The sequence below is a fragment of the Oryx dammah genome, unplaced genomic scaffold (assembly GCF_014754425.2).
Source record: "Oryx dammah isolate SB20612 unplaced genomic scaffold, SCBI_Odam_1.1 HiC_scaffold_3, whole genome shotgun sequence".
NCBI lineage: Eukaryota > Metazoa > Chordata > Mammalia > Artiodactyla > Bovidae > Oryx > Oryx dammah.
In genome coordinates, this window is record NW_024070187.1 from 115,733,664 (window position 1) to 115,754,132 (window position 20,469).

Genomic DNA, 20,469 nt, shown 5'->3' on the forward strand with positions numbered 1-20,469 from the left:
AAAAATTAAAAATTTTAAGCAATATTAAAACAAGTTTTGCCAACGAATTGGAAAACTAAGATAAAACGTGTGTTCTAAAATTGTAAGTTACCAAAACTATTTCAGCCAGGTACTATAAAACCCAGATAAGCTACTCGGTAGGCCCCTGGGCAGGGGCAGGGCCCTTGGCTTTGCAGCAAGCTCTGCCCAACCCCCACCCCTCCAGGCAGGCGGCAACCCCCGCAGCGGCCCTCTACGTCCTGAAACCCATGGGAGCCACGCCAAGGCCTCGCCAGAGAAGAGGCAGAAGTGTCCGGGGAGCAGAACCTTCTGCTTCAGACAGAAGAGACGTTAGGACCATGTGACTGCTGTTCTTAGGCCGGAGAGCTGCCTGACTGTACACCATGCAGGACACAGCAAGAAAGGGGTCCCAGGAGGGCTAGAGCTCTTGGAAACTAAATACAGGAGTGAAAAATTTAAGTTTTAGCAGGAAGCTTGGAAGACATAGTCCTGGGAAGCCCAGAGGGAAGGTGGAAGCGGTGAGGAGCATGGAGAGACGCAGGCTCTGCGGGGTGCCGGACCCCGGTGCAGCCACCCGCGGGGGCTCCCGCTTCCGCCCCGACTTTGAGCCAGGGCTGCTCGGGTGACCCAGTCCTCCCGGGGGCGCTGCAGCCTGAGCGTGCAGAGCTGTCTCTCCTCTCTGCCAGCCTGGGTGGCACAATGGCGCCGAGTCTGTCTGCAACAGAGGAGCCGCAGGGGACACTGGTTCCGCGCCGGGGTCGGGACGACCCCCTGGAGAGAGGCGCGGCCGTCCGCTCCAGTACTCTCGGCTGAGAGATCCCGGGGACAGAGGAGCCTGGCGGGCTACAGTCCAGGGGCGGCAAAGAGTTGAGCACAGCCCAGAGGCAACCAGATGTGACAGCTGGAGCCTGGGCAGGCACCCAGACCTCGAGGGGAAGCGGGGCAGCAGAGAGAAGTCCAGGACCCCGTGGCCGTGCAGCTGACAGGGTCCCTAGACCACCTGGCTGCAGGCACTGGGAAAACACCAACTCATCTTCACGGCTGGTTGGACGTTGGACATTTTCACCACAATGTGAGAGACACTTCAGAGCTGAAGGGAGGCTCCCATGTTCCCACCATGAGCCCAGGACAAGTGTCAGGGGCCCTCGGAGGCCCTGGTCAGGGTTCAGACTTCACCAGTGCCAGGGTGGGGGACAGGAATCAAAGTGGCCCCAGGCGGGTGCACAGCTCCTGGGAGAAGGGTTTCAGCTGGGATTGCTCCCTGCTCCCCAGCACGCAGACCCTGAGGGGGCGTCTCGCCCTTTGGCCTCTCCCTCTGAAGCTCTTGGGGGAAAGTCAGGCCCCTACAAGGTGGAGGCGGCCGTGGAAGAGGGAAACCTGGGGTCCTGTCGAGGGCCAGGCCAGCTGGGAAAGACGGGCACGCTCAGGGAAGGGTCACAGGGCTCCAGTGCGGACCTGGTCGGCGGAGTCCCAGCAGGGACGTGCCGAGGCCGGGTGAGGCAGACATAAAGCGCAGGGAAACTCAGAGCAGGTTGTGCCAGTGGGGGGCCCACTCGGGGGACCTGAGGGACACTGGTCAGCGCCCTGTGCACGCACCACACCCGGGAGTGAGAGGAGCGCCCGCAGGGGCCGTCCCCCTCCCTCGCCCCCGACAAACCAAGCGCGGCAGCTCTGCAGGTCCTGTGTGGAAAGGAGGGGCCGTCTGGCTGTGAGGCAGTCCAGCGGTCTCCCCACGAAACAAATCACATAGAACAGGGAAGAGGCGGGCGATGGAAGGATGGCTGCAGTGCACACACCAGCTGGGGGTTAGCAGCAAACAGACCCCTCAGCGGGCAGGAACGACAGTCCCAGCGGAGAGTGAGCGAGGGCGGGGTGTGGACCCGGCCCAGCAGCCTGCAGGAGCGGGTGACCCGTCCCCACCCCGGGGGCTCACAGACACCCGGGCAGCCGGGCCCCCGCATGCCTGTCTGGCGGTGTTCCGGCAGGCCCCCGAGAATCTGGGCTGCAGTCTTCAGCCCACCGCCCTTCCACCTGGGCCGTCGTCCAGAAACCCCTGGGGCCATCTGAGACTGTCAGCCCTGGGCCTCACTGAGGGTTTGTGCACAAGCACGCGTGTATTTATCTGTGTACAGGTGTCTGTGTGTGTGTACACGTGTGCGTGTTTCTGCATGTGTCTCCGTGTATGTGCGCGCGCATATGTGCTTCTGTGTGCAGTTGTCCGTGTGTCTGTGTCTGTGTGTGCATCAGTGTATACACGCGTGTGCACATGTGTGTGCAGGTATCTGTGTGTGTGTGTGTGTGTGAGATGCTGGGAGGGGAGCCTCGAGGTGAGGAGGTGCCCAGCCCCCCAGCCACGCCCTGGCCCACCTCTGGGCTGATGCCTGGTGAGCACCCCTCAGGCCCCGCTGCTCCCGGTGCCTGGCCAGGCAGGCCTGTTAGCCCTGTGGATTTGATAACATTGAGTCGGTGACAAGCTGGTCACACAGCAGGTGGAGTTTGGTGGGAGTGGCCCCTGGGAGGTTGATGGCATACTGGGGGTGTTGCGGCCACTTTGCAGCCAGGAAAAGGGTCACGAGGGGAACCGCCAGGAGTGGGGCCCAGGGCCTGGGCGTGGTGCAGGGGCCCTGCGGTGGGCTCACCCTGTGGTCGACGTGCCTCAGGACTGCCCTGGGAGGCATCCGGGCTCCCCTCTGAGAATGCTGTGCCTAGTACTGGTCCCAGGGATGCTCGGTAGAAAAAGGACCAGGCGTGGAGAAAGGGACTGACCCGTGACCGTGTGTGGGTGAGCCACACCCGAAGTTCCGATCAGTTCAGTTCAGTCACGTCTGACTCGTGACCCCATGGACTGCAGCACGCCAGGCCTCCTTGTCCATCGCCAACTCCTGGAGTTTACTCAGACTCATGTCCATTGAGTCGGTGATGCCGTCCAACCATCTCATCGTCTGTCGTCCCCTTCTCCTCCTGCCTTCAATCTTTCCCAGCCTCAGGGTCTTTTCCAGTGAGTCAGCTCTTCTCATCAGGTGGTCAAAGTATTGGAGTTTCAGCTTCAGCATCAGTCCTTCCAACAAATATTCAGGACTGATCTCCTTTAGGATGGACTGGTTGGATCTCCTTGCAGTCCAAGGGACTCTCAAGAGTCTCTTCCAGCACCACAGTTCAAAAGCATCAGTTCTTCGGCGCTCAGCCTTCTTCACAGTCCAGCTCTCACATCCATACGTGACCACTGGAAAAACCATAGCCTTGACTAGACGGACCTTTGTCAGCAAACTAACGTCTCTGCTTTCTAATATGCTGTCTAAAGTTAAAGCTAAAATCATGGTGCCCACTGGCATGCGCCTCACATGAGGTTGGGATCGCCAGGTGTTGGGCGGGTAGTGCTGATGGGCGGGCTGCCTGGGGTGGTAGCAGCAGGACCGGAGCCTGAAAAGGTTTGTGGGGAGCCTCCCGCTCACCTCAGGGAGACCAGTGGACACACTGGGAGCTGCACGGTCTCCCAGCGTTAGAACATTCCAAACGGCCCTGGGCCACACCTGCTGCCTCGCGGCCCAGGATGCTCGAGGACCCCTTCCCATCCCACCTGCCTCAGCCCGCCCCTGGACACACACCCCCATCATCCCGCTGTCCAGGCCAGACCAGGCTTCATGCGGGACCTTCCCTCCCGATGCTGGCAGCCACGTGTCCGCCTCTCCGGTTCCAGCCCCTGCCCGCCCACCCACAGTGGGCGCTGACCTCTGTTCACATGCAGCCTGCCCCCAGCCTTGGGGGCCTCCTCACAGCCCCGGCCACACAGCGCGGGGTGGCCGGAGGGGCCTTCCCAGGGACCTGCCGGCTGAGCCTCCTGCCCCGCCACCCAACCTGCCCCGTGCCCCTGCCCACCTGCGTGCCCCCATAATCCCTCTGCCTCTGATGCCCGCCCACTGCCTCATGCTGCCCTCACCAGGCCTGCGTCTGACCCCCTCCTAGGAGGCTGGGGCGGCTGTCAGGACTCAGCGTGGTCCCGCTGGCCCACTTGCGTGCCCGGGGCTGGGATCCCTGGGTCCTCTAAGCAGGGAGGGCCTGAGCCAGGCTGTCCGCACCTGTAAGACCAGGCCCCAGGCCTCTGCCCTGCTGATGGCCGTCTCTGCCTTGGATTTTTCTCCCCCATGCTGTGTCCTCCTGGCCCCCTCGGCCAGGAGGACGAGAAGGAAGGCCGCGCCAGCCTCGAGGAAGCTGCATTCTGGGGCCCCTGCGTTTGGCTCCATTGGAGGCCCCGTGATCATAGGAGAGATGAACCCGGGACCATTGGCTGTCTGACAGGCTGCTGGCTCCTGCCCAGGGTCCCCCCCTCAGTGCCTGCACCCTGCACTCGCTGCGTCCACTGCGGGCCGGCCACTGCCTTGGCCCCTTGCGGCCCCAGGAGTCCAGCAGCCTCCACCCCCCACAAGGACCCTGGGTCAGCACAGGGCGCTCCGTCTGGAGAGGGGAGGGTGGCCGACAGGTCCTGTGGGCACCCCGTGGCCTCTGAGACGTTGTGAATTGTACTGGCCCGTTAGGGAGGGATAAACTGGGTCCCCAGCTATGGCCGGGTTTCCACGGGCTCTCCATGACCTCTGAGATGTCGTGGATTGTACCGGCCGGTTAGGGAGGGATGAACCGGGTCCCCGGCTGCGGCAGGTCCTGGAGTCTGTGATGCATTGGTCCAGGTGGCCCAGCTCTGGGGCCCCGCCCTTGGGTCCAGAGAGAGACCTGGTAGGTCCCTGGCTGTTCAGAGCACATGCGGAGCGGACCCTCCTTCCTGGCCCTGGGCTGTGGCCCCCTAGCCCCAGCCAGGCACATCTCGCTGGTGGCCGGGTGCTGGCAGCATGTGGGTTCAGCCAGCGGTGGGGTGGGTGGGACTGTGCTCGCGTGCAGGTAGGGGCTCTGCTGGGGCGCAGCGCGAGCAGACCCTGCGGGTGGGGAGGTCTGTGTGCCAGGCTCTTGGGAGACCCTGGCAGCTACCTGCTCACATGGGCTTCACCTGGGGCGGCGCTGCTGAGACATGCACACTCTGTCCCTGCAGGCGGCGTGAGCCCCCGTGGGTGGGGTGATGCCCCGGCCATGCTCCGCGGGGTAGAAGCCGAGCTGGCAGGCCCCCTGCAGGGTCTGCACTAGCCAGGCCAACCTCTTGGCTGAGCGCACGTGAAACCTGTGCCCATGCTCGACGCCCCTCCCAAGCAAGTGTGAGGCACTTGGCGGCCACCCCCAAGGTCCGCGGTGCCCAGAACAGAGGCCTCGGGCTGCAGCCGCTCCCCGACCCTTCCCGGGGGAGTGGCCCACATAGTGGCGGTGAGGGGTGACCACGTCTGCCCCTCCCGGTGTGAAAGGGTGCCGTGTGCACTGCCCAGCGGCAGCATGGCTGTCCTCCCCATCGGTGGTTCTGGGGGTCTCGGGTCCCCAGTGCCCTTGCTTTCCATCTGTTGGGGCGTCCAGTGCCCAGGGAGAGGGCAGCCCCCTCCCCACCTCCCTGTGTCAGTCAGGCGAGCCCCGTCCTCTCTGTCGACCCGGCAGGTGTCCTTGGTGTGTCTGCTGGGTCGCCGTCACCCTCGGGTCATGGCAGGTGCTCGCGCGGGGACCGGGTGGCCCCCCACCCAGACAGCCTGCTGTGCCCACGGGTCAGCACGCTGCCCTCGCTGCAGGTCCTGAACGAGGCCGTGGGCGCGCTGATGTACCACACCATCACGCTGACCAGGGAGGATCTGGAGAAGTTCAAGGCTCTGCGGATAATCGTGCGCATCGGCAGCGGCTTCGACAACATTGACATCAAGTCGGCCGGGGACCTAGGTAGGCCGCTCGGGGCCCTACCCCGCAGCCTTGCCTGCTGCCCTGGGCATGGCCTCGCTGCTTTCAGTCCTCCGCGCAGAGGGGGCCTGGGGCCTGGGGGCCAGCGTCCACTCAGCTCTCCGCGTGTGGGCCCCGCGCCAGCTCCCCTCGGGCAGGTGTGGGCTGGCGGCACCGTCCCTCAGGAGGCCTGGGCCTCAGGCAGCACACCCGCCCTCCTGTGGAACCCCCCGGGGACCCAGGCAGGGGCCTTCGTCCAGGGGCGGCCAGCACGCCTGTGCCAGGGTTCTCACGGCCCTGTTCACGAGACGGGCGGGAAAGGAAGTTTCTGTTGTGAGTCAGGACACCCGGCAGTGTGCACACGGTGTGCGTATGGGGGTGTGCCCGTGCCCTCGAGCACACGTGTGTGCCTCACACTTGCAAACAAACTTCATCGGGCTCTGTTGGGAAGTTTCCTGCCTGCGGTGCTGCTTGGCCGCAGCCTCTCCATTTCCTTTGAGTTGGTCACTGCCTTGCGGGAGGTTGGGACTCACTCAGCCACGGCACCTGGTCACTGACAGCTCAGAACTGCAGAGAGCGCCGCTTGCACCGTCTCGGTCCACACTGCCTGTGCCCGCTGAGCTCTCCCCCCAGAGCCCATCCCGTCTCCCATCCCCATAGAGCGCCCCCCGCCAGCGCCCACCCCCCCATCTCCCGTCCTCACAGCGCTCACCCACCCCCGTCTCCTGTCCCCGCGCAGCGTCCACCCCACTGCTGCCTGGCAGGCTGGGTGCTTTCTGAGCTGGCGTGTCCCTGGGCCTCGTGCCTGCTGACGGAGCTGGTCCTCTCTGCCTTTCGATTTCACCAGCTGGGGCTGCGTCCTTCTTGCAGGGACGTCTGGCTGTGCCCGGTGGTCCTCCCCTCCAAAGCCCTGCAGGGCCTGGTCTCTGTTGGGCGCCGCCTTCTTTCCGAGTCTGATGGGGACTCCAGCTCCTCCTGCTCAGTTTTCCGTGCACGGCGCCCCGCCCCCGTCCTCCCTTATGCTGAGGGGCGGCGGGGAGGAGCAGGGGAGGCCGCTGCTTGGGGGAGTGGCCTGGCCGAGACCCATTCCAGGAAGGTCCAGTGGCTGGTGGTCCAGGGCAGAGGCAGGTAACCTGCCTTGATCTTCTGGCCTCCAGGCCAGGACGTGTCCCTGGGCCTGTCCCAGGTGACGCCCAGGACCATCCCAGTGACCGCCCCGCGTGTCCTGCCTCTCCAGGAATTGCCGTCTGCAACGTGCCGGCCGCATCCGTGGAAGAGACCGCCGACTCCACCCTGTGCCACATTCTCAACCTGTACCGCAGGACCACGTGGCTGCACCAGGCGCTGCGGGAGGGCACACGTGTCCAGAGCGTCGAGCAGATCCGGGAGGTGGCCTCCGGAGCCGCCAGGATCCGCGGGGAGACCCTGGGCGTCATCGGACTAGGTGCGCTGGCCTCTGCCTGCAGGCGCCTGTGGACGGAGAGGCCGGCCGGGCCGGACTGTTGGCAGGCCCCCGACCTGAGATGGCTGTCCAGCCACGGAGCAGCACTGGGTGGCTGGGTCTCTTAGCTGTCCCAGGAACAGCAGCAGGCAGGGCCACACGCCCAGCCGGGTGCTAAGTGCCCTCAGGGGCGGGGCCACATCTGCTCTGTGGGCGGGGTCGTGCGTGGCCTGTGGGCGGGTCACATGCCCCGGAGGCGGGGTCACGTGCCCTGTGGGCGGGGTCATGCATGGCCTGTGGGCGTCCACGCTCATGCCCGCTCAACCTGCCGAATGCTCAGGGCTGTGAGGTGGGGGCGAGGAGGCTGTCCTGAGTCCTGTCCGAGGTGGAGGGAGGCTGCTCGCTGTCCCCCTCGCTTGCTCTCGTGCCCTGCAGGCCGGTGCCCTGGGCTCAGGTAGCAGACCAGGGAGCAGAGACGTGCTGGGGGCAGAGGGACTGGAGTGGGTCGGGCCTCGGGGGCTGAGGAAGCAGGGGAGGGAGGCTGTGGACGAAGTAGCCTGCCCTGCCTGGGGGCATAGCTCCTGTGACCCCATCTGTGATCCCCAGGGTTCTCCACGGCTGAGGCCCCCGCTGTGCGGCCGTGGGGAGCTGCAGGGCAGAGACGCACCTGCGGTAGCTCAGGTCAGGACCACGGACGTCTGAAGACGTGGGGACACCCCACTCCTGATGTGACTTGCTGTCCTGCTGGAGTGCTCACACAGACACTGGGGCTGGTCAGAGCCCCATAGCCATGCAAGCTCCCTACACTCAGCAACGGGGCCCCTGTGCCCGGAACCAGCCAGAGCGGGGCCGGTGGGTCCGCTCGGTGTGATGGAGGAGGAAGGGGTGCGGGGTTATGTCCCCGGCGGGTGGGCTTGGGGCCACATCCCGTCTAGGCAGTGTTGGTGCAGACACTGCTGGGTGGTCAGGCCCTGGAGGCCGCATCCTAACTGGCTCCTGGTCGTCCTTGGAGGCCGTCAGACCTGCCCGGGGGACCCCGGCCCTGGCTGTCTGCTCCGGCCCTCCCCGCACCCCTCTAGAGACCCCCAGAGCCTGTGTTCTGGTTCCCTTGGCCTGAAAGCAGAGCGGTGGCCCCGGTGGCGTGAGCTGAAGCAGGGGTCTCGGTGCCTGTGCCACTTGCAGAGCCCAGGGTCGCAGCCGGGGTGGCTCCACACTGAGGCGCTGGGTGCAGCTCCCGGGACCCAAGACCCGTGCAGGGGCAGCTGCTGGACACACGGTTCCACTTTCCACGTCTGTTCGTAAAAACGGAAGTCCTCTTTGGGCTTCCCTGGGTTTGAGGAGCCGGGTGCCGCCGAGCAGGGGCCGAGTGGGGGCTCCTGGCCTGCATCGCCCGCCCGCAGAGCCAGTGGCTGCTCCAGCCGCCGCGGTGCCGCCCGTGGCAGGGCCGCTGGACTGCTGGGGGCCCCGGCCCTTCTCCCTGAAACCTTGTTCCCCACGCGCCCACTGCCTGGCCTCTGGGGGCAGGCGCCCGAGGTGACGCCCGTCTCCCCCTAGGGCGCGTGGGGCAGGCGGTGGCACTGCGGGCCAAGGCCTTCGGCTTCAACGTGCTCTTCTACGACCCCTACCTGGCGGATGGCACGGAGCGCGCTCTGGGGCTGCAGCGGGTCAGCACGCTGCAGGACCTGCTCTTCCACAGCGACTGCGTGACCCTGCACTGCGGCCTCAACGAGCACAACCACCACCTCATCAACGACTTTACCGTCAAACAGGTCTGCGCCCGCGGGACCGCCTGGGGCGGGGCTGGGGGCGGGCTGGGGCGGGCCCCTCCTGGGTCCCAGGCCTTTCAAGTGACTGTGTGTACACAGGCTTCTGTGTTGCGAGCACGTGCAGAGCACACACCTGGGTGTGGGCAAGTTTGGATGGCAGTGGCCCTCCACGTGTGTGCACGTGGGCTGTATAGATGTGTGTGTGTCCATGTTTCTAGGCTTGTGTCTGTCCACATGTGTATACACAGACGCACACGTGGTTGGGCTTCCCTTGTGGCTCAGCTGGTGAAGAATCCGCCTGCAGTGCGGGAGACCTGGTCCCTGGGTTGGAAAGATCCCCTGGAGAAGGGAAAGGCTACCCACTCCGGTATTCTGGTCTGGAGAATTCCACGGACTGCATAGTCCATGGGGTCGAAAGAGTCAGACACGACCGAGCGACTTTCACACACGTATGCGGACACGTGCACATGTGGTTACATATACTTCTGTGTGTGCACACGTGTGTGCGTGGGAGTGCCTGCACATTCTTGTGTGCACAGGAGGAGCCGTGACTGTTGTCTGCCCCACACCCCCAGCCCTGTGGAGGGTGAGGCCGGACACCGTTCCCACACGCTGGGCTGGCCTCCAGGGGTCGGGGGGTTGGTCAGGCCGTGCCATCCGTGAGAACCAATGAGACCTGGACAGACAGGAGGCTACCAGGGAAGAACCCTGCGCCCACGGACGGCCACCTGAGCCCGTCAGCGGTGAAACCGGGGTCACAGGCAGTGCCCCATCTCGGAGCAGGGGGAGCCTCCTTCACAGAACCCGCGAGGAGCCATCTTCAGGCCCACTGTCTGTCCTTCCCAGATGAGGCAAGGGGCCTTCCTGGTGAACACGGCCCGGGGAGGCCTGGTCGACGAGAAGGCGCTGGCCCAGGCCCTGAAGGAGGGGCGGATCCGCGGCGCGGCCCTGGACGTGCACGAATCAGAGCCCTTCAGGTGCCTCCCGCCGCTCCTGGGCCCAGCGTGGGGCCCGCCCGGCTCCTGCGCTGCGCCAGCCTGGGCTGGCCTGCTTGGGGTGGGGCCATGCCCACACGCGGCCTCCTGGCCCTGTCTTTGGGCAGCCTGAGCTTGGCCTAGGGTAGACCTTCCTCCAGGGCCAAGCCAGGTCTCAGCGGGAGGGGAGCTCAGCTCTGCGGGCCAGGACAGCCCCACGTCCTGCACTTGGGGGAGAGGGAGGGCAGAGACCCGTGTATAGACGCCCCGGCCGAGAAGCTGTCGGGCAGCAGGGCCTGGGGGGTTCCTCACCCGTGGAGCCTGCAGGGGTGTTCAGGGGCCCCAGGTCTGAGAGCTCAAATCACCTGCAGGGGGCTGGGCGTGTCCCCAGTTGAGACCCTCCCCACTATGGTCAGGGAGAGGCTGGGCAGATCTGACAGGTGGGGGTGGGCTGCGGCCAGGGTCAGGCTCTGACCTTTAGCCTCTGACCTCTCTGCAGCTTTAGCCAGGGCCCCTTGAAGGACGCACCCAACCTGATCTGCACCCCGCATGCGGCCTGGTACAGCGAGCAGGCCTCCATCGAGATGCGTGAGGAGGCGGCCAGGGAGATCCGGAGAGCCATCACAGGTAGGCGGGCTGGGGCCGCGTCCGTCCCCTGGTGGGGTTGAGGGGTGGGGGCATGGGAGTGGGGGGGCCCAGGCTCCTGTGGGGGCCTTGGGGGCGGGGCACAAGTTGGGCGCGGAAGGAGACAAGACCCACTGACGTTTCCGCGCCGCAGACCCTGAACGCACGGGTTCTTGGCGTCGCGTCTCTGACGCGCCTTCGCTGTCCTGGGGGTGTCAGCTCTTGTGTGTTTCTCCGAATCTTTGAGGAAGTCTGTGTGTGCGAGCTTCCTGGGCGGGCCCATCAGCTCTGAAACCTCTGGTCTGAGCAGGCACCAGTGAGCTGAGGTCGCCCGCCGGAGGCTGGGGGTCCCTGAGATTCAAGGGGGACCCTGCCCAGACAGGCGCGGCCCCCTCTGCCTGAGGGCTGTGCGCGCGCGCGGGGGCGGCCCCGTCCCCATCAGAGCCCCACCGGGCCCTGGCGGCTTCAGGATGCAGGCCCCATCCTTCGCCCCCCCTCCTCCCAGGCCGGATCCCTGACAGCCTGAAGAACTGCGTCAACAAGGACCACCTGGCAGCCGCCACCCACTGGGCCAGCGTGGACCCCGCCGTGGTGCACCCCGAGCTCAATGGGGCCGCCTACAGGTAAGCGGGGCTCTGGGCTGGACGTGTGCTCACTGGGCCCCCGAGGCCCTGGGCAGCTGGGGCACACGCGCCCGAGCGGGCGGCAGCCTTCGGGGTGGTGGACGGGGCGCCGTCCTGGGTCTCGGCTGCACGGAGCCGGGCGGGACTGGACGGGGCGCCCCCCGGGCTCATGCGCCGCCTCCTACCCCAGCAGGTACCCCCCCGGCGTGGTGGGCGTGGCGCCCAGCGGCATCCCGGCCGCCGTGGAGGGCATCGTCCCCAGCGCGATGTCCCTGTCCCACGGCCTGCCCCCCGTCTCCCACCCTCCCCACGCCCCTTCTCCCGGCCAAACCGTCAAGCCCGAGGCGGATAGAGACCACGCGAGCGACCAGTTGTAGCCAGGGCGGAGCTCTGCAGCCGGGGCGCCGGCCGAGCCCTGGACGGGTGTGTGCAGGCGCGGTGCCTGCGGTGGCCGGGTCTCCGGAGGCGGGCCGGGCGCCGGGGCTGAGCTGGCGCCGCTGCCCGCGTCGACTGTAGTTGCCCCGTCCCGAGGGCCGGCCGCGCCCCGCGTCCTCCGCGTCCTCCGCGTCCTCGTTAAGCAGCAGAAGTTAGTAGTGCGCTCTCCCTGAACGTCCTCGTCTGTGTACAGTCTCCAGAACATCGCAGGTGTGTTTGCTCGCTGTCGGCAGGAGGGCCGGGTGGCCGCGGCGCTGCTCGCGGCCGCGCCTCCTGTGTGTGGAGCGCCCCGCACAGGCGGCTGGCAGACTTCTCAGGACAATGATCCTCCCGTTTTCTTTTTACGCCACACAGCGCATTGTTTTTTCTACCTGCTTGTCTTATTTTTAGAATAATTTAGAAAAACAGAACCAAGGCTGTCTTTCCTAACTTTGGCATGAATCCCTTGTTTCCAACGAAGACGGCATCGTGACGCAGCCGGGTGGGAGCGCGTGGCCTCCCTCCAGCCGCGGGCGCAGCGCCCGGCCCGCGGTGCCGTCCTGCTGATGTGGTAGGCTAGCAATATTTTGGTTAAAATCATGTTTGTGACCGTAACCATTTGTATGAATTATTTTAAAGAAATAAAAGTCCCAGAAAGAGCCAGCACGCCTAGCCTCCCTTTTTAGCGGCTTCGTCTCACGGGCACCCTGGCGAGGCCAGTCCTCTTCTCAGCCAGCGCCGGCGGCCTCGGAGCGGGCCGGGCGGCTCTGGGGGTCTGTGCTAGGCTCCCCTTCCTCTGGCTTCCGGAGCTGCCCACCCTTGTGTCCTCGCTGGAACCTGGGTGTCCTCACGGCTCTGCTCAGTGCCGCCTGCTTCCTCCTGGGGCCCCTGAGCCTCGGTGGAAGTGCACGGCACGCAAGCAGGGCGGCACCTGGGGTGACTGGCCACTGCTGGCGCGGAGGCTTAGGAGAACTGAGAGACTTAGTACAGACTTTGGAAAATAGTGTTAGTAAAGTTGTTCCCTTCAGATAAAGGAAGAGAATGAGACAGCTACAGCCAGGATCAGGGGAGGAGGTTGCCCAACAGTTCCCAATGTCAATCAAATCACAGAGAATGTGATGAGAACTTGCTGATGAGAATTTAAGAGAGAACGCTTGCTAAACCAACACAAAGTAAAAGATCTGAATTGCTCTATAACTTTCTAAGAAATTAGACTTAAAAATCTTTCTCAAAGGAAATTACAAATGGCTTCAAACCTTAGTTCTAAAAAATACTAAAAAAGCAGAAAAAACCCACTGATTTCCTATTGACTTCAGAGGACAAAAAGGAGGTGCACTTTCCAATCATGTTGAGATTAACTTTCCAAATCCTTAGAGGAAAAAAAGACAATCCAGCCTCATCTGAAGGAGTGAGCCCGTTGGGGACCGCTACACTGTGAGCTCAGCTGGGGGGACTCGTATCCTGAGCCCGGGTGGGGGGGACTCCCACACAGTGACCCCGGGTGGGGGGAGCCCGGGTGGGGGACTCTACACCGTGAGCCTGGGTGGGGTATAGACTGCTTATGGGGACCAGCCCCCAGGTCTCCCCCAGGCAGGGGGTGGGCCCTGTAGAGACCAGCTGACCTCAGGACTGTCCATGGGTTGGAGGGTGACCGTGTGAGGTGGGTGCCTTTGCCCTCAGGCCCAGGCCTCTCTCCGCAGCCGTGGAGCGCCAGCTGCTGCCGCCCGGTGGGGCCCTGGCCTGATGCTCTCACGGTGGCTGTGCTGAGCACAGGAGCTTGTCTCCAAAATGCTGCCCCTCCGACTCCACTGAGGATGGTGTTGAAGGGAGGTCCCGAACCCCGAGGCCCTGTGGGCCCTTGACCCTGGCCCAGGGATGTTCCCGCCATGCTGTGCAGGGGTTGGGCGGGCACCGCTTGCCGTGAGCTGTGTGCAGAACCACCTGCGTCCCTTCCCCAGGCCCCAGTGGTCAACCCCCCGACCCCGTGTCACCGCAGAACTGAGACACGCGGTGCTGGAAGACGGGTCCAGGGGCTCTGCAGCACTTCTCACGGCGACCAGGACGGGGCATCCTGTCTGTCAGCCCTGCCCTGGGCTGGCCTCTGTGGGCCTGGCCCAGCAGTGGAGCCAGACCCCGGGCGTGTGCACGGAGCTCGGTGCACGTGTGTCAGCGGGGGACCCAGTGACCGGGGCAGCAAGGCCTGTTTCCCGGAGCCGGCCCCTCGCCTGCCCACCCAGCCTCCGGCAAGTCCCACAGCCCCCGGATACCCCCACCCCATCTGCTCCCGCGGCCTCCGCTCCCAGGGAGCAGCTCGTGCCTGGATGTGGCTGTCAGCCCTCCTGGAGACTGCAGGAGTTGCTTGGCCCCCTGACTTTGGTTCTGCGTCCAGGAAACCCTATTCAGAGCTGTCAGAACAGGGCTGAAGACTTCTGATCTTGTCCCCTGTCAGAGCTGAAACTTTGTATTTTACATCAAGCTTTTCTTGGTTTAACTTCCTTTGCAAAACTGTGAGTTTCAGGAGGCCCACCCAGTGGCTGGGGCGTGAGGCTGAGTGCATCGGTGGCCAGGGCATTTCTTCAGCCCGGAAGCTCGGGTTGGCCCGCGACCCCTGTGCTGGCCGCCCGCTTCCCACTGCCACGACTGTCCCTTGGGTTTTCACGCTCCGTGTGCTGAAGTAGCTCCCTGAGAATGGGCTCAGGCACTTGATTTTGTAAAACCCTGTGTGTCTGACATACCCTCCTGGTCTCGTGGGCAGGTGGGGCTGGGGCTTAACACTGAAATCCCCAGCACGTTCCCCACCAAGAGCGGAAGTTCAGGGCAACTCGGTCAGAACGCCAGCTGTTTATTGTCAGTAGATTCTTATTTCCACGTGGATGTGGACTCACAGGGCTCTGCGAACTTGGGGCTACGCTACTTTGAGGCTTCTCGAAAAGCAGACACAGCAACAGAGACAGACGGGGCCAAACGGAGGGGAAGCCGGAGAGAGCTGGTGTGCGCGTGCACACGTGTGAGCTTGTTTGGGGAAACTCGGGACACCAGGGCACGGAGCAGCGCAGCGGGGCCTCTGTGCCCGGAGGGCGGGCAGAGCAGCCTCCCCGACGACAGGACCGCAAAGGCACAGAGCTCGAGGGGGAACCGGCTGGCGCCGCCTGCCCCCACGGCAGGTTCAGCCTCGGAGGGGCTGGGACAACCGAGGGCCAGGCATACCCTGACGGTGGTCCCGCCATCCGCGGCACCGAGCGGAACCCGGCCTCCCCTCCATCAAGCTGCCCCCACCGTGGTCCCTTCAGGAGCTCAGGGTGGCTGCCTCAGCCCTCTGCCCTTGACCTGGGCCCTGGGCAGGGCGCTGGGGGCCAGCGGTCTGGGGTGGCCAGCCTGAGCAGGACAGTGGGCAGGGGCAGGCCCTCTCCCTGTGGCCTCCGAGTCTCTGCCCAGCTGGCCCCATCCTGCCTGGGCCCAGAGAGGCCTGGGGCCTGCGTTTGCCGTAGCGCCAGCCAGACCGCCCCCAGCTGCTCTGGGCCCAGGCCCAGCTGGATTTGCAGAAGTGATTTTCCAGCGAAAAACAACATCAGGGAGAAGCGCGGAGAGCAGGGCCAGCTGCAGGCTCTTCCAGGCTCTCTGCCCCGGCTGCCAGTGCTCCCCTCGTAAAGAGAACCATCTGGTCCCCTGGGCTGGCAGCCGGCACTTAGCAGAGGACCTCAGGCCCCCGTGACCAGCCCAGCCAGCGGCTCACCACATGCAGCCCTGGAAGAGACACTCCATTCCTGTCCTGAGTCTCTGACCCTCTGGCCTCAGACCTGAGGCACACTGAGCTCCTGTGGGGGGGGGCTCTTGCCCCGAGAGCCCCACACAGCTGACCCAGCTGCTGCTTCTGGTGACGGCCAGGATCTGGCGATGGCGACGTGGGGCTGCGTCGCAGAGGTGAGTCACTGTTCACTCCCCCTCCTCGTGCCTTCGGCCTTTCGCTGTTACAAACAGCAGCTCAGCCTGGAGCTTGTCCTTGGATCACTGTCCTGGAGGATTCCCAGGAATGTCATAGCTCATGCAACATCCACCCCATATAGTCTAGGGAGATACACCCACACTGGCCAATTTAAACGTGTGTAAGCACTGCTTCCCTCAGCCTCTAGGACACCCTGGCTATCAAGCTTCCCAGCTCACAGTGATGTCACAGCGGGACCTGGAGCCTCTGTGTCTGCTTGTCTCCTGTGAGGCTGCACACTGCCCATGGCTCCGGGTCCTGGCATGTATCTTTGTTCATTTCCTGTTTGGGAGATTATGGAGGGTCTTTTTCTTATTGACTTCTAAGAGCTCTCTATATATTAAGGAATCAAACTTATCTACAACATGAGTTGTAAATAGTTTCTTCTTTTGTTGTTCGTTTACAAACACATTGGGCTTCCCTGGTGGCTCAGCTGGTAAAGAACCTTCCTGTGCTGCGGGAGACCTGGGTTCCATCCCTGGGTTGGGAAGATCCCCTGGAGAAGGGGAAGGCTCCCCACTCCAGTATTCTGGCCTGGAGAACTCCATGGACTGTAGAGACCACGGGATCGTGAAGAGTTGGCCACGACTGAGCGACTTTCACTGCAGACACGTTTACTGCCTTTCCTCAGGAAGGTCGGCCCCAGGGAGAAGGCCTGTCCTGGCTGCCCCTGCTTGTGTTGTCTTCACCTGGGAGCTGACCCCACCCAGGCCCGGGGTCCAGGCTCAGGTGAGACCCTCCTCCCCTCGTGCCGGGAGCTTGCCAGGAGTGGAGGCTGGAGGAGGGCCCTGAGAGGGAGGCTGCCGGGCCCCCAGGAGACTCACTCCGATGGAGGCAAGGGGCTTCAGTCCACGGCGACTGACGTCTGGGTCCTCCTCGGTCCAGAAACTAAGGTGTCCCACGGGGGAAGACAGCCCCCAACCCACAGCCGAGTCAGGGCTGGTGGGCGGCGCCCAGAGCGACGCGCCCTGAATCCGGAGCGAGAGAAGGGGCGGCGCCCCCTTTCCTGTCCTTGATGGCGAAACGCAGTGTCCTCAGCAAATGTCCTCTCACCGGACATTGGTGGTCCCACCTGCCGTCTGTGTGTCTCCTGGCTGTCCCCGCGCGTCCCCAGGTCCTCACACACAGCCCCCCGCGCCCCCGCGGCCCAGCTCCTCCTCCTCGCCTGGCCCCGCCCGTGGCTGACCCTTGTGCTCCGGCTGGCGTGAGCTGGGCCTGTCCCCTGGGTCGGTGCTGCAGACGCAGTGGTCAGGGGGCAGACCTGGAGTCGGCCCTGCCCCCACCCCCAGCACAGGGACGAGGCCGGGGCTGGGCGGGGGAGGGGCGGGCAGAGGCGTCCCCGTGAAGGGGTCCAGGCTGGGCTCTTGGGGACGAGAGACGGGAGAGAGGCCACCTCCATCACTCTCGGGGAACGTGGAGGGTTTCCTGGGGCCAGACCTGCCCCCATCCACCCCCACCTCCTGCCAGTCACAGCACCCCCACCCGAGGCCCACCCGAGGCCTCGGCTGGCCGCCCCATGCCCTGTCCCAGGGGGCCTTGTAACCGGGTGGGGGCAGGCCAGGGTGGCAGCCCCCGGTCAGGGCTGGGGGCCACCCTGCCAACAAAAGCCATGAGTGTTTTAACAAATGGAATATCCTGGAAATTGCTGAGGAAAAGCCGGTCCTTGGGCCCATGAGGCTTGGCTCAGGTGACCGCAGGAGGAGCAGGGGAGGAGGGGCACAGGCTGGGCGCGGCGGGGTGTCCGATGGCCTGGTCCCGCCCCAGGCTGTGAGTGTTTGCAATGGAGTTCCTAGGCCTGGTGGTCACGCCCCCCGGAGCCCCCGAGGAGCCCCCTGGAGTCCCCCAGGACCCCCCCAGCCAGTGCCGGGCGTTGGGCCCGTCCAGCCACTCCCCACAGCCTGGAGCACCCTTCACCCCACTGCCTCCAGGCCCCTGATGGGGGAATTTGTGGTAACCCGGTCTGTGCTGCCGCTTAGCTATGCCCAGCACTCGGGGCCACCCACCCCGGGCCAATCACGTGGACCCCACAGACCCTCACGTCCCCACTCGGACCAGGGTGGCCTCTGTGCCCCCAGCCCCTTCCCGGCCAGGGCACGGGGTTTAGGGGTAGAGAGGACAGGGTGGGCCATCATGTCCACCCGGTGCCCCAGGAGAGCTCCAGGTGGGGCCAGGGGCCAGAGGGCTCCCCAAAACCCCCTCCGGAGCCTGGGGAGCGGCTCCTGCCGGCTGCCGGCTCTGAGCCCCCAGCCTGTGAAAGGCTTGAGTGGCGGGAGCAGCTCCGCGGGGCCCGCTGTCCGGGGGCACCGCGTGGGGACCTGTGCCCTGGGTGCCCGGCTGCTCCTGGCAGGGGTGTTGGGTGAGGGGGGGCGTCCACCCCTGGGTCCACCCCACGCTCTCTGAGGCCTGGCCAGACTTGGCGGACCCAGGGGTGCCAATGGGGCTCCAGGGTGGTGGGTGCTAGGCTGTGACCTGGCTTCCCCGAGGGAGACGCAGGCTCCTGTTCATGACACCCACCACGCGTCCCCAGGGCAGCCCCCCGAGGATGGGCCTGGCCTGCAGCCCCTCCCCCGGTGATGCCAGCCCGGACCCAAGTCTCCCCTGGACCAGCCTTCGGAGCCCACTGTGCGCTTTCCGCGAGCCCCCCAGAGCATGTGGACGCGCGCGCGCACACACACACGCCCCCCTGCAACCTCATGCAGCCCAGGAACCAGCGGAACCAGTCAGAAGCCACAGGTGAGCGCACGAGGAAATCTGTACACAAAACTAATGTTCAGACAGCAAAGCAGCTCCCAGTTAGAAACGCCGACAAGAACACGGCGTTCACGACGGCGGCACCCGTCGCAGATCTTCAGAGCTCAGACTCCTCGCCAGATCGCCTGGGAGGAAACCCCGGGAGGCGGCCGGCAGCCCGCTGTCCCGGGCAGGAGCGGAGCTGCGCTGAGCGCGACTGGGCCCCGTAGAGCAGAACAAGGTGGGGACAGCTGAGAGGGGCCTGAAGGGCACGGGCGGGGGGACTCTGTCTTCACCAGATGTCAGCGCCGGTTCCCCGCCCAGGAGGTGGGTGGAGCTGACACCCAAGGGGCTCACACGCCCCCGGGGGGCGGGGGGCGCCTTCTCCTCTCAGCAGGAGGCAGGCCACCCCCCCCCCCAAGGTTCCAACCCAGCTGTTGCTGCTGCTGCTGCTGCTAAGTCGCTTCAGTCGTGTCCGACTCTGTGCGACCCCACAGACGGCAGCCCACCAGCTGATGGCCCTCAAACACACCTCGTGCCCCCTTCAAGCAGGGTTCAAGAGGTCACGTGACTATTTCTGGCCAAGGAGAGGTGATACTTGTGAGGCTGTTATAAACTGACACACCAACCATCTCCTGCAAATCAGCAATCAATAGATGAACAGCTGAGTGTGTACACAGCACACACTGGCTCCTGATGGTTTACACGAACAGCCAGCAAGCACGTCGTGAGCGATCGCTCAGTGTCTGCGGTCATCAGAGAAAGCGGATCAGCAGGTCAGGGCTTCACGCCCACCGGGTCGGCAGCTGCTGGGGGCCCAGGGGGTTGCTCCGGAATGTCAGAGAGCCGCCACCCAGCCCCGCAGGCCTGTGCACACACAGGTGTCCACACGAGGCACAGGTGTCGTCACAGATGTTCCAGCAGCCAGCACGCTCTTGCTGGCAGATGAATCGATAAACAAGACGTGGTCCGTCCACACAGGGAGCACTCCTCAGCTCTAGTGAGGGGGCCGGTCCTGACGCCTGCAGGAACAGGGAGAAAGGAACCTCAAAATCACAACGTGGTGTGAAGGACGAGTCCCGAAGTTTGCACACAGGTTGCACGTGTGTGAACGCACCCCACGGGCTGACCCCGCGAGGCAGAGCGTGGGCCCCAGGGGCAGGGAGGGTGGGTGGACGGCTAGAGGGGGCGGCCACTGCGATGGACACGGGGACTCGGGGGGCAGTGGGAAGGTTCTGGAATTGGGTAGAGGTGACAGCTGCGTGACACTATGAACAAACCAAAGGCCACTGGAGCGCGTGCTTTCAGAGGGCGGGTCTCTGTCCCGTGAGCAGCATCTCCGAAAAGCCGGGGTACTGCCCCATCCGTCTTCAGGGCCCTACGAGGCCGAAGAAGGAGGAAACTGCGCTGGGTCCTAAGCGCAGCTCCTCCCGGGAGGACGTGCCGAGGGTGGCGGCCCCGAGGCCATGTGGCCCCCGGCTCTTCTGCCGGTCAGGCCAGCGTGACCCTCTTCTCTGAGGGCCTCCGTCCGCCCCCGTGGTTTCTGAGGCCTGGACTGCGGGGCAGAGGCCTGTGCTCCGGAGCACCCGCGGCCCGTCCAGAGGGACGTCCGGGCAGGGAAGGCCAGCCCCACGCTGCAGGCCGGCAGAGAGCTAGCCTGGTGGAGAGCAAGGCCTCTCCAGAGTGGCTCCAGCCCAGGGAGGGGCGTGGGGAGGGGAGTGGGGACCTGGGCCCTCCTCCTCCCCGCCCTGGCCCCCCCCCCCAGGGCCCCGTCTGTCCCTGCATCCATGAGTCCTCCCAGAGGGTTGCTGGGGCCGGGCGGGTGGGGGGCGCCCACACCTGGCTTGCAGCTGCCGGGCCTCAGGCTTCCTGCTGAAGAAGGGCCGCCTGGCAGGGCGCGGCGGGCGCCTCGTCCCTGGGCAGCTCGCTCACGGTTCACACGTCCTCCACAGGCTGCCACGTCGGGCAGCTGGCGGTGCGGTGCTGCGCCGGCAAGCCGCCCGGGACCCCCTCCTCTGACTGGCGTCCTTGCTTGTGACCAGTGCTGCTCGGTCTAAGGCCAGGCCTCCTCACGGCAGCCGCAGTCCCTCACCTGGGGCAGGGCGCCCCAGCGCCCAGT

General features: G+C 65.0%; 1 protein-coding gene across 1 annotated transcript; it reads left to right on the top strand.

Moving 5' to 3' along the window:
* The first annotated feature begins 699 nt into the window (after positions 1 to 699).
* On the top strand, positions 700 to 11,899 carry CTBP1 (C-terminal binding protein 1). The gene is made up of 10 exons (XM_040237346.1): positions 700 to 799; positions 1,322 to 1,494; positions 4,316 to 4,432; positions 5,343 to 5,799; positions 7,034 to 7,240; positions 8,792 to 9,006; positions 9,850 to 9,980; positions 10,477 to 10,604; positions 11,107 to 11,224; positions 11,418 to 11,899. Exons 1-10 carry the CDS (start codon positions 700 to 702, stop codon positions 11,599 to 11,601), a joined length of 1,830 nt encoding a protein of 609 aa, XP_040093280.1. The 3' UTR covers positions 11,602 to 11,899.
* Positions 11,900 to 20,469: the final 8,570 nt, after the last annotated feature.

Bases quoted from the DNA above. Each gene is read 5' to 3' on its own strand.
- CTBP1 (XM_040237346.1), top strand. From the start codon at position 700: ATGGCGCCGAGTCTGTCTGCAACAGAGGAGCCGCAGGGGACACTGGTT. The intron at 4,433-5,342 runs GTCAGCACAGGG...CCGGTGTGAAAG, and splicing joins ACCCCCCACAAGGACCCTGG to GGTGCCGTGTGCACTGCCCA. The intron at 5,800-7,033 runs GTAGGCCGCTCG...CTGCCTCTCCAG, and splicing joins CAAGTCGGCCGGGGACCTAG to GAATTGCCGTCTGCAACGTG.